This window comes from Limulus polyphemus, unplaced genomic scaffold (genome assembly GCF_000517525.1).
Source record: "Limulus polyphemus unplaced genomic scaffold, Limulus_polyphemus-2.1.2 Scaffold1343, whole genome shotgun sequence".
NCBI lineage: Eukaryota > Metazoa > Arthropoda > Merostomata > Xiphosura > Limulidae > Limulus > Limulus polyphemus.
This window is the reverse complement of record NW_013666953.1, coordinates 71,918-84,465: the sequence shown is the minus strand read 5'-3', so window position 1 is coordinate 84,465 and position 12,548 is coordinate 71,918. Positions and strand designations below refer to the sequence as shown.

The 12,548-nt window shown below is 30.4% G+C and overlaps 1 protein-coding gene across 1 annotated transcript in view; it reads right to left on the bottom strand.

Annotated features, from left to right (window-relative positions):
- The window catches only part of LOC111086705 (histone acetyltransferase KAT2B-like), a 16,540-nt gene that overhangs the window by 2,118 nt on the left and 1,874 nt on the right, over window positions 1-12,548 (bottom strand). The window contains exons 2-5 of the mRNA XM_022390622.1: window positions 10,918-11,132; window positions 5,418-5,544; window positions 2,575-2,720; window positions 1,878-1,967 (exon numbers count right to left, since the gene is read on the bottom strand). Of these exons, the coding sequence (XP_022246330.1) occupies window positions 1,878-1,967; window positions 2,575-2,720; window positions 5,418-5,544; window positions 10,918-11,124 (570 nt within the window). The 5' untranslated portion in view covers window positions 11,125-11,132. The remainder of the gene's footprint in view (window positions 1-1,877; window positions 1,968-2,574; window positions 2,721-5,417; window positions 5,545-10,917; window positions 11,133-12,548) is intronic.

Below are 12,548 nucleotides of genomic sequence, written 5' to 3'. Positions count from 1 at the left end.
GAAAAGGTGTTCCTCTTCTCCACGACAATGCACGTCCACATGTGGCACATTTGACGCAACACAAGATTCTGGAGTTGGGTTGGGAAGTTCTCCCACATATACCATATTCTCCAGATATGGCACCATCAGATTACCATCTTTTTTGTTCGCTACAACACCATCTTAAAGGGAAAATGTATACAAATGTGGAAGGTCTTAAAGAGGACATTGACATGTTTTTTGCTTCAAAGTCAAGTGATTTCTTTAATCAGGGCATTAGCACCCTGATTGTAAGATGGAAAATCATCATTGATAAGAATGGAGACTATTTCATTTAATAAATGTATTGTTTTGATATACAAGTTGTTCGGGTTTTTTCATCTAAAAAACAGCGACATTAATTTCTTGACGACCTAATACATTGAGGATTTCACTACAGTTAGAGTGGAAAAAATAAGAAATAAAGTATAAAGTTTTACCATAAAAAGATCTCTTGATATTCACTCAGGAGGTTCTAGAGGTTATTCAAATGAAATATGAAAAACTGTAAGTTGAAAATAAGTATTTTTATTCTTAGCATGAAAATAACTTTCACTCAGACTAACTCAGTAGACTTTGTAAATCCACAGACAAATGTTTAGTAAAAATAATTTATTAAAAAAACATACTTGTAATGTTCACTAAGAGCTTGCCAAGTTTCATCAAGCTACACTTAGTATATTCAGAATTATAGTGTGTAGAGTTTTATGGTTACAAAGTAGTTCCAAGTTGGACCTAGTCAACCAAATTTGTAGCGAGAGAGTTAACAGGATTTCAGTTTTAAAAACAACATATTAGTTTGTGCAACCCTTATTATTTAAAAGATTATCTAGATGTTCAATGAAACAAACCCAAACAAAAAGTCGGGATATTATAGTGTTTATGATTAACCCCCAATATCATTTCCTTGTATAAACAAGAAAGCAGATATGGAAGAAACTAAGAATATAGCTCAAGTCTGTGCCTAAAGGACCTACTATGACATCCTTTGTCAAAGCTTACTACAAAGAAATAAAGTAGGATTGGATACATTTTAACTGTAACATAAGATACCTGTGCTCCACTGAAGGTTTCAAAGCCCCCTCATGATTCACAGATACACTAGTATACTAATCAAGCTTCTCCATTATCTCCAATTACTTATTTACTATCCAAGAGAGGGGTCTGTACCCAAAAATAAATCTCTTTGAAACATGTCCCAGTGGAACCTGAGCAAATGTGCCATTTTCAAACCCAATAGCTTGTGAATGTGGGTATGAACACAGTTTAAAACATGGGACCCCAGGATTAATAGGGAGGTCAGGAACACAAATTATAGTGCAGAATCCAGGCTTAGTGGCCTTGAAAACATACACCTAGACCCTCTTCATGCCTGGGTGATCTTCTGAGCCCATTTTAGCCCCCTTTGGTAGGAGAGTTATGTCATATAGATAAGAATGACCCCCCTCCCAGGCCACTCTGAGTTCTCCTTCAGTTTATATATATGTGCATGTGTGTGTGTGCTTGATAAATATTTAAAAAAATAAGTCTTAATATAAAGTTCTCTGAAGAAAGTATACTGTATACCATGAACTAGCAATTATAAAGCCAGATTTATATGCGTGTTGAATATAATTAGCTTATACATAAAATTCTAAAGCTGATAATGATCACATATCTTGTTTTGCTTATGTTCATAAAATTCAGTTTTTCAAACAAGTAACTTTAAGCTTCAGGTATTTAAATAGGCAAACCTTTACTGAGCTCATCTGCAAACTAGCTATTATGAAATAACATAAGACTCAAAAAATATTATTTTACTTTGTCCTTAGCCAAATATGGAATAGTTTGACATAATTCTTATTTATTTTCTTACTTACCTTTGCAATATTTGGCTTTTCAAATGGAGGATTTCCTAGTGGGCCTTCCACAGAAGGTTTAGTCATTTGTAGAATGCTTTTTCTCAGAAGCTGTAAAACATAAGCCAATGTTCTGTTCAACATTAAAATAGTTATATTTTAGCCTTAAAAGTAAAATGTCTGATTATTCCAAAGCAGTTTACATTTAATACATAAACGTACAATGTGTAATAGACTCTCCACTCTATAGAAAAATAAATTCTTCCAATCTGTATTTCATAGTATTACTTTTATACATTCACTGTTTTTGTTGAAATGTCACAAGCAGAGGTGTCTGAAACTGTACATTTTTCTATCCTTTGAAAATTGTTTTAACATCTGTTTAAACTTTTAACTATTATCAATCTTTCATGTAATGGACACATTTCTTTTGTACAAACTAAACCGTCTCCAATTATGATTGGCTAGTCTCCAGAGTCCACTCAACTGGAATGTCTGGCTTATGTGACATCAACATCCTGTATTTATATATTACATTGTACTCACTAATTATCACTCTTTATTCTACTGAAGAAGGATAGTCAACTATCTGAAAGCAGTCAAGTTTTGGGTCTTTTTTGAAATGTACCACAGGGGTTATATATATATATATATATTCACACAAGGAACACAAGAGATTAACTTTAAAACTAAAAAAATATCTTTCTAACAAACCCACCTTAAACAAGTAAAAATAAACCTGTTTAGTGTCAGCATCTTCTTCCTTGTGAACACACATGAACAAGTTTTCCACATCAACAACAATTCCTAGTAATCTATTCAGTTCTTCCTCAGCTGTCTGACCAAGGTGAGATACATGAGCTCCTACAATATAATAGGTATTTGTTAGTTTGTTTTAATATTCTTCCTATTCAAGCATACTCTAAAAAAATCACATCGAATTTATATTATTATATATTATATATTACATTAAGTATTATTAATCTAAAACTTTAATTTGTTGTATTATTTTTCTACACAAGCTTTTTATAAACAAAATTAAACCATAAAAATATATAAAACTAAATTATATATTTCAAGGAAAAGATATTTTAAGAAATTTCACATTTTATTATTCTATACACAATTTTTAAACTTAAGTTTTCAAAATACACATTCATTGTTCATAAACATATCTATTTAACATTTAGGATAGCGGCAGCAGTCACAAAACAATATAATTTGTTCTTCCAAATACAGTACAGCTGATTTCTTTCCACTTTTAATAAATATTCAAAGATCATTTTTTTTTTAATTTGTGCAAAGCTACACGATGTCTATCTGCTCTAGCTATCCCTAATTTAGCAGTGTAGAGGAAAGCAGCTAGTCATCACCACCCACTGCCAACTCTTGGGCTAATCTATGACCAAGGAATAGTGGGATTAACCATCAAATTATAATACTCCCATAGTTGAAAGGGTGTGTATGTTTGGTTGGACAGGGATTTAAACCATCAACCTGCAGACTGTGAGTCGGGCTCCCAAACCACCTGGCCATGCCAGGCCATATTCAAAGAAAATCTAAACATCTTTTAACTTCACTTTATTGGTGTCTTTCTTAGAAGAAATTTACTTCTCATCTGACTAGAGTATTAATATCCATTTTTCTAAACAGTGCGTCAGAGCGAAAGCACAAGAGAAAATCTTTATAAAATCAGAGAAATATTAAACAATGAATATTAGTGTATTTTGAATGCTGCACAACGGTTGAGTTTTTTGATAACTTTTTATAATTTCTGAATATGTATACATGTAACTGAACTGGCAAGTTATAATATAGCTTTCAAAATCTTGTACAACTAACTGGATGTATCTGACAGTTTCATGATTTGTGACTGACAATATTAGGAATGGAAATAATAACATCCATTGTGTATTTGACAGTTTCATGGCCTGCAACTGACAATATTAGGAATGGGAATAATAATAATATCCATTATGTATTTGACAGTTTCACGATCTGTAACTGACAATATTAGGAATAAAAATAAAAATGTCCATTCAAGTAAAACTACCATAAAAATAATGCACAATTTTTTTTATTGCAAAATTAAATTGGAAAAACAGAAGAAAAAATGTCTGAATGTTGATGGTTTAAAAACAATGATTTAAACTATTGAAAAGCTGTTTCTCCATATGTGATCTTGCTGATGTTACATTAAATGCTTTTTAAACTTTTTAATACTGATAATTAGCTTTAGCCTTTCAAATCTAACAAACTAGGCTTTCCAAATAATACTGCCTATGTTCATAATACCACTAAGGTCTTCAATTGTGGTAATGGGACAAAGAATTGAAGTTCAGTATTAATTAATTGATTTATTTAAAAGTCTGTTTGTTTTTAATACTTTTATTGTTCTATGGAAGAGTCATCAGCTGTTTTCTACATGTACATACAGTATTTTTGAAAGAATATTAAACTTATATTTGAAAAACTATCAGCTAAATATTTTCTTAATTATATTTATTTTTAAAACATTTTGAGTAGAACTTTATTCAACTTAAACTAAAACACCAGCTACACGTGTCCAATATTTATTTCAATCACATGCAGAAGAAAAAGCCATTTATGTTTCTTATATGACAACAAAAGCTAAAATCAACTGACTTGATAATAAATATTATTAATTTTCTAAAAAGTCACTCAATAAATACTTATGAAGTTCTTTTCATAATTTTGTTCCCTGCACCATGCAACTGCTTAGGGTAATAAGTCCATAGAACCCTCTTCGCTTTGTCAATTAGCAAGAAGTTAAGTATTCACAGAACTTTGATCTAAAGCAATTTTTCATGAAACAGATGCTACTTTCATTATCTGCACCAATGCAAGACTTACTGTATTTAAAATGTTTTTGTTAATTTGCAATATCAAATTTTATATTTTAATGCTCAAAATTGTCCTCCTCAGCATCAGTATCAAAAGCAAAGGAAGGGAACTATGTGGTAGGGACAAAAGTAGAAGGTCCAGTGCCATCATAGACCCCACCACACATTGGACAATGACTGTTACATTTTCTTCAGATAAAAGACTTCCAGAATTGATGGCAATTTGATCAGTATTAGTTATATTTTTCACCCACATGAGTTGAAGAAGATTTCAGTTTGAATTGTGAATTCATAATGATTATGTTTAAACACGATTAAAGTAAGTTGAGAACAAAGTTATTTGGCAAGTTTCAGCAAACACAAATGTGCTTTGTGCAGAGGAAAAGAATGAGGACTCTTGCATGTGAATGTAGAAGGAGAATTTGCACAATAAATTATGTCACACTCTTATTGATGGAGGGTTTTGCTGTATGATACATCATCATGTAGTAATACAAATTCATGTAAACACACGTGAATTTAGGTGGGAGTTTTCACAAGGCATGCAAGTCTCTCAGGCAGATATCTGCAACTTGAAAAAGAAAACAGCTGTCTGTGTATGGAGATAAGTATTTGTTTCAAAAATTTAGTGATTTGATAATCAGGATCTAAAGCTATTAGGAAATTTTCTGACAGTAAAACATAATACATATAATACCTAAAACATGACCACAGCTTCTGCAAGGATCATTCAAACTAGCAAGTGGTTGGGAAACATCCAGCCTTGGTGGATTTGGTGGAGGGTTGGGGTTTTTCCATCCATTACACTTGCATCCATCTTCTGCCTGTAGAAAAAATTTTTTACCAAGTTGAAAAACTTTCATAAATTATTGTTTCAACATGCATTTTGTAAGCATATTTTCTTCAGTTTTCTCTAACCTTTGATGCTAAGATGATACCAGATGTAGAATAAAATTTGTTCAAGACAAACACAATTGTAAAATTTATCTTAAAAAACACAGCAGAATAAATATAAGCACATAACTTTTTAGTTAGCCTTTCTATGGCACAATGTACATGCACATAACTTCTCACCTAGTTTTCTTGAGATAAAAGTGTTAGTAACCTAAGATATTACTGAAATTTGTTCTTAAAGTACACTATATTTTGTATAATTTATTGATATACACTTAGATTAAAATTATATCCCCCCCCCAAAAAAACATAACTGTTTTATTTATCTTTTGTCAAAGTGTTGCAAACGTTTGATTTTTGAAAATTACATAGTTGTGTGACATTGTAAAAAAACCTGCATGCTTATACTTAATATATAACCTACCCTATAAAATGCTTTCTGAAACTGGAGACAACATAAGTAGCCTTCTTAAGTTTATGAGAAAAAGTTTGTGAAGGTTGTAAAACTTATTACTTTGGTCAAACTTCTTTAAAAAGTGTATTCCATCTAAAATGTTGCATTCCAGCTAGAAAACTATTCCTAAATAGACAAACAGGAAAATTATTTTATTAATAAATTAAAATTGCTAAACTTACACAAAATTGAAATTCATTGGTAAAGTTAAGAATTATGGGGTTTATGGAAATAAAGAAACAGAAGAAAACTATTGCTTTAGTCCATGAAGTTATCTTTATTCAAATATAAAATTTGAATTGGCAAGGTTAAAATGTTGGTAAAATAATTTATTATAATTGGTCCTTTCAGAAATTTTGATGGAAAACTTAGTATGAAGGGAACAGAATGTCCAACCATTTTACAAGTTTCTCAACAGATGTAGAGGTTCCCAATATGATAGATTTCTTGAGATCAAATAAAGAATGGTCCATACATCTTATTCTTGTTGAATAAAAAAAACATTTTCCAATTAATTAAAAATTTGTGTACAATTAATAATTTTAATTTATTAGTGAAGTAATTTTTCTATTCATCCATTTAAAAATGGGTTTATGGTTGGAATGCAATATTTAAGATGGAATAGGCTTCTTTTAAAAATATTTGGCCAAATTAATAAAAGTTTTGTAAGCTTCATGAAAAGCCAAAAAGAAAGCAACTTTTTATACTTGGTCCTTCCAGAAATTGACAAAAATTTTAGTATAGAGGAAAGTAAGGAGGATGGGAATGTTGCTGAAGTTCCTAACATTTTTTTACTAGTTTCTTAACAGATGGAAATGAACTGATTTCCAACCTGATCAACTTCTTGTAAGCACATGAATAATGGTCTATAAGTTTTAGCTTTATCGAATAAAACACCATATGAGAAATTAATGTTTTTAATAGAATTTAATCAAAGATCTTGAAGCTTCACAAGGAGTTGATAGACTTTAAATGTTATTTTTCAAAAATCACTTGGCACTAAAAAAAAACTCCTAATGATTAGAAGACTGCCAATGTGGTTCTTGACTTTGAAAAGAAAGGGCCTAGTGAGAACCTGTAATGTTACTGACCTATTACCTATTGTAGGAATTTCTCAGAGATCACTTAGAAAATAAAGAAGAAAATTAGCATTTGATAAACACCAAAATAAAAAACATTTTCTAATCAAAATATTTAATGCTTTTTTAAAATAAGGAATCTAGTTTTGTGAGCAAAGACACTGTGGTTAGTAGTAAGCTGGTACACTGTAACTTTAAAAAAAAAAAACTTTAATAATGTGAATTGCAAGGGCTATTATTGTAAAATAAAAAACAATGTTTAAACTACACAATACAATATTTAGTTGTAGACTTTTACATGTTTCAATAGAACCTTGGTCTGTCTTTATTACCTACAACTAAAAACCAGGTTTACAAGGTTTATAAATGAAGAGAACGTATTGACATCAGGATGTTGGAATGAGGTTATTACATGAACATGTTCAGGTTGCTATGACATCAAAATCAAAATAGACTGCTATGACAACAAACCTAATCAGAGTTTATTAATTCTACCAGAACCAATGTCACAGTTTAGAGCCAAGTAACCACGACTTGCTTCCTTATGCATGCATTAGAAGAGGCTACTTGTAATTATAAAGTTGAATTATTAAAGAAAAGTAAAGTAGTATATAAACAATTGGTTCTGTAGCATAAAGCAAAGGGTGATGGTAAAAGGAGTTTTACAGAATTGGATAATGTGACTAACAGTCCTTCAGGAATTTATTTAGAAACAATTATCAATATCAAGGATTTGGAGACTTTTGTTTCACCAGTAACATACCAACATTTACTGATAATACTAAAATTCTGAGATACCCCAGTGTCAGAAAGAGATGGACAATGTTAGTGTGTCATGATGCTCTTTAACAAGAATTATTCCTCTGTAGATAACAAGCTTATGTAATGGTTTTTATGACAATATTGTGTGCTATTTATGTAATAATTACTAACAGAAAAGCTGCCAAACATTCTAGAATAATAACTGCATTTTAGAGCTGAGCAATTTAATTAATTAACTGATTACCTATGAATAATGATTAAATCAATTAGTATCAAGTAATGAATTAACTGTAATGATGATTAAATTGATTGTCACAAAAATAATCAATTAATAGCAATTAGTTATACTATTTTTAATTATACCAGCTATCCAAGTAAACAAAATATATTGCCATTATGATTGTTTGATGTCAAACACAAAGCTACATAATAGGGGGGGGGGTGCCTATCACATTTGGCCAATGTAGTTATTACTATTTAAGAAATTTAATTAATACTTTACATATATATAATATAAATATACAATTTTTTTATATTTAAAGCTGTAAATCACTATGAATTACTTATGTCTTTAATACGTAGCAAGTTCCAGGTAGATGTCCAAAGAACAATAGTGCAGCCTATGTGAATACATGACTACTAGTGTATCTGGTCTATATTTACCCATATCAATCAACCACAGCATTTGAGGGTGACCTTGCTAAAGAAAGCCTGCCTAATGACCAGATGCAAAAGGAGGGCTTAAAAGGAACAAATAAAAAATTACCAGTTCTTAAAATTGGAAGGATAATTTGAGAATAGTTACTGATAACATATGTAGTTTTAAAGCTCTGTGGTGTGATAAATACTTGGACTTGCATTGGAGTAAGTATGGTCAGAAAGTTACATGCAACCTTTAGTGACAGTGTTAATTATGTGTTCTAAATAGTCAACAACCACACCATGGTAAACATATGGCCTAGCATAAGTTTTCATGGAGTTGAATAAGATAAATGTAAAAGGTTAAATGCTTAGGTTTGTGTTGGAGTATATATATATATATTTATTTATTTATTAAGGATGAAGAAAGTTATTTATTTTCTGTATTGATCATCTCAGTTGTGCAATTAATACTGAATTAATGACCACATCATGAAAACAATTGATACAGCATAACTTATGTTAAGGGCTGAATAAAATGATAACTTTGAAATGCTTAGGTTTATATTAGATTATGTAAGTTAAGGATAAAGAAAGCTATGCATAATCCATAGATATTATGTTAATCTATAAATTCAATATTCACAATATACTTATTGAAGATTGTATGAAAACTGGGGCATTTGTCAATGTTATGTATTTTCATTAGAACAAATCATACTTACCACAAAACTGAAAAAAATGTGTGAAACCTCTTTACACTACAGTGTATGTTAGTGACATTTGCTAGAGTAAGTTTGCTCAACAGCCAGTCTTGAAAGTACGGCAGAGTACTTTTGAAGAGAACAAACTGTTATGTTGTTTTAATGTTCATCTAATGTAAATAAGTAATTTTTCTTATTAAGCACAAAGCTACAAAATGGGCTCTGCCCACTGCAGGTATCTAAACCTGACATTTTAGTGTTATAAGCCCTTAGAATTACTGATGAGTTATCATGGGATGTAAATAGATGAAATTTAAGTTTTGTTTTTAAATCTTTAGTTGTTTGAATTTGTGAATGAATGTGTGACCCAAAACAAGATCAAATGATACAACTCAGATTGAAATCTGATTTCTTTATAGTATTGTTGATGTTTACAGTACTCTGAGCAATTGACACCATACTGCTACTCATAAATCTGAGGAAGATCAGAAAAATCACATCATTTATTTGATGTAATCATGTACCACCAGATAATATTATCAACAATTATAATCTGATTTCCAATATTCACATACAATTACATATTTTACTCATTCTTAATGAATTGCTTTTGTATCAATCACCTGCTTTACAATACTTGCCTTCTTTGATCAACATTATATCACTCATACTTTAGCCACTTACCAACATCCAGTTTATTACTGGCTTACTGAGAATAAAACTCTTCCTCCCCTGGTGTTTATGTACTTAAGTATATTTCAGTCCTTTAATGGTTCACCACCACACATGACGTTGACTGTTCATTAAAGATTTAATATTGATAGTAGTGTCTCTCTATGTACTACCCTAGAATTCTTCTCTCTCTCTTAGGTTTCAATTAAGACCATTAGACAAAAAATTGGCTGCATTCTCTATTTTATACAAATATTTTATCTATTTTCATATTTCCTATTTGCAAACTGATTTTTATATATATTTTTTATCAACTGGATATGTTCTTAGCTATTGTTTGCATGCGTGTTTTCAACTTGTTTTTCTACTGTAGAGAAGTTAGAGAATACTTGATGGAAGTCTTTGAAATTGTTAGAAATTTTAACAGTCTGCCTATGGATGGTCATACTGCTGGAATGAAAAGGCTGAATATATGTAATTAAATATTAATGCTGACTTTTCTTCAAATCAATTTATTTTTTGGCTCGATGATGTAGTCTGTGCTGTGGATTTGAAACATTTTAACATTTTGTTGAAAGGTATACTGTGGATAAAGAGGATTGTATTAATCTTGAAATGATTATTTTCTGTTATGTTATGGATGAGGAATTGATAGGCTAAATGACCTTCAGTCACTTTGTTTAAACACATAAATACATGGATATGAATGTAAAGGGATACATTTAGTTTGGAATGATGTTTTGGCTTATTAAATGGTAAAGAGGTTAACTCTAGAAGCTGTCTTTGTCACATTGCTCATTGTGTTTTATGACATTTCACATTCTATTATAGTTGAAAGTGCTGCTTAATTAAGATTCATAGTGTCATTTCTGAAAAGAGTATTCATTACATCAATTAAAATTTTATATTTTAAACATATGATAACTCAAAAAAAGTAATTTCAAAATGTATCTTTACTTCGTTAAAAATCTCTTCATATAAATATTCACTCACTTTGCATGAAGAATAGATTGCAAGTTTTTCCAGTTTCTTGTTTCTAGGCCAGCTTTTCACCTGTGCCTTCTTTTGGGCAATACGCTGAAGATTATTTTGTCTATTTGATTCACCTCCTGAGCTTTTCACTTGACTGTTAAGCTGTGACTGACCAGGAGAAGGCTCTGTTGGCCCACTGCCTGAAGACATGTTTTTTTCATTCATCATTCCATAACCTTATAATGAAACAAAAGGTGGGACGTACAATAGTTTTCAAGTAACGTTTACGAAAACTCTTTTAGAACTTGCAACAGGTGTTTACAAATACCATCAACTGCTCTTCAGAATCATGGCACAAAAGAAAAAATCCTGTTATTGTGAACATCATATTTATATCTAAAAAACTTTAGTACTGGTACACTTAGGTTAAAACAATAATGCAAAATTAAACAATATAAGTTGATGTTCTTCTGAAAACCCTTGTACAAATGCTTAGTCAAGTTTCATAATATCTAAGAAATCCTGGTTTCTTTTTAAAATTATGTATAAATGGAACAGATAGTTTAGATGCACTGTGTAAGTGAGGGTAAAATTGTCTACTTGACAAAGTCCTGGTACAATTACTTGTAACTCATTTGGTAGAGCATCATTCGAAATTCAAGATCTGGCTAGAGCAAGTTTTTCAGCATCTATATTTTGTATAATTGCCTTTACGTTACAATATCTAATTTCAGCCCTAATTTCAACAAAATGAAACATTTGTAGAGTATTCCTCTAAGCTTTTCTCTACAAGTGTCACTTTGAACTAAGTTTGTACTATTTTAAAGAACTGGGGTTACTAAAACGAAAAGCAAGAACCTTCTTTTTTGTCATTAATGTTAAATAAATTTGAAAACATGGAATATGTTGAGCTGTTCCTGACTTGAATTACCACATGATGTTATTAAAAACAACACTGTCTTCTTTTATAGATGATTTTTGCTGAGTATTTCATGATGACCAAAAAAAGATGAAATGGACAGCAACTGTGTATTTCTGACGAACTCCAGTTTTAATAAACTTATCTTTCACAGCTTATTCACCAAGAGTTAAACATAAGTTGTGTCTCATTGATTTAAGTTAACCCTAATAAGCAAAGTGAAACATTAAACTGTTCTGTTAATTAATTCTACTTATATAGTACACAATGTTATAAAAATGAAATACATTGGTGCAAATTACTTAAACAATGTAGATACAATTAATGCACAAATAATTCCTTACACATAAGACATGTACAAAGCAATGAATCCAAACATGGGTTATTTATAAATTGAGATATCTGAAGTGATGGTAAATCTAACATGTGTCCCAAAATAAACTGTTGACATATGACAGCTTCTCTCTAAATTCATTTACAACACATCAGTTACTTTATTAACAAACACAAACTCTACACATTTTATCATGTTTTTATGTCTGAAATTAATATAATAATAAGTGCAAGTTAACTTTAAGTTAAATTAAGACTAAGAGTTTAAGACAGTGATTCTGAATGTGGGGCAGTTTGAAAATGCTACAATACGAAAAAATTTTCATTTGGGTGTGAAGAGCGAAAAACGTTCCGTGACTCAAAACTAAATTTTACATTATAATATTATTATACCTTTCAA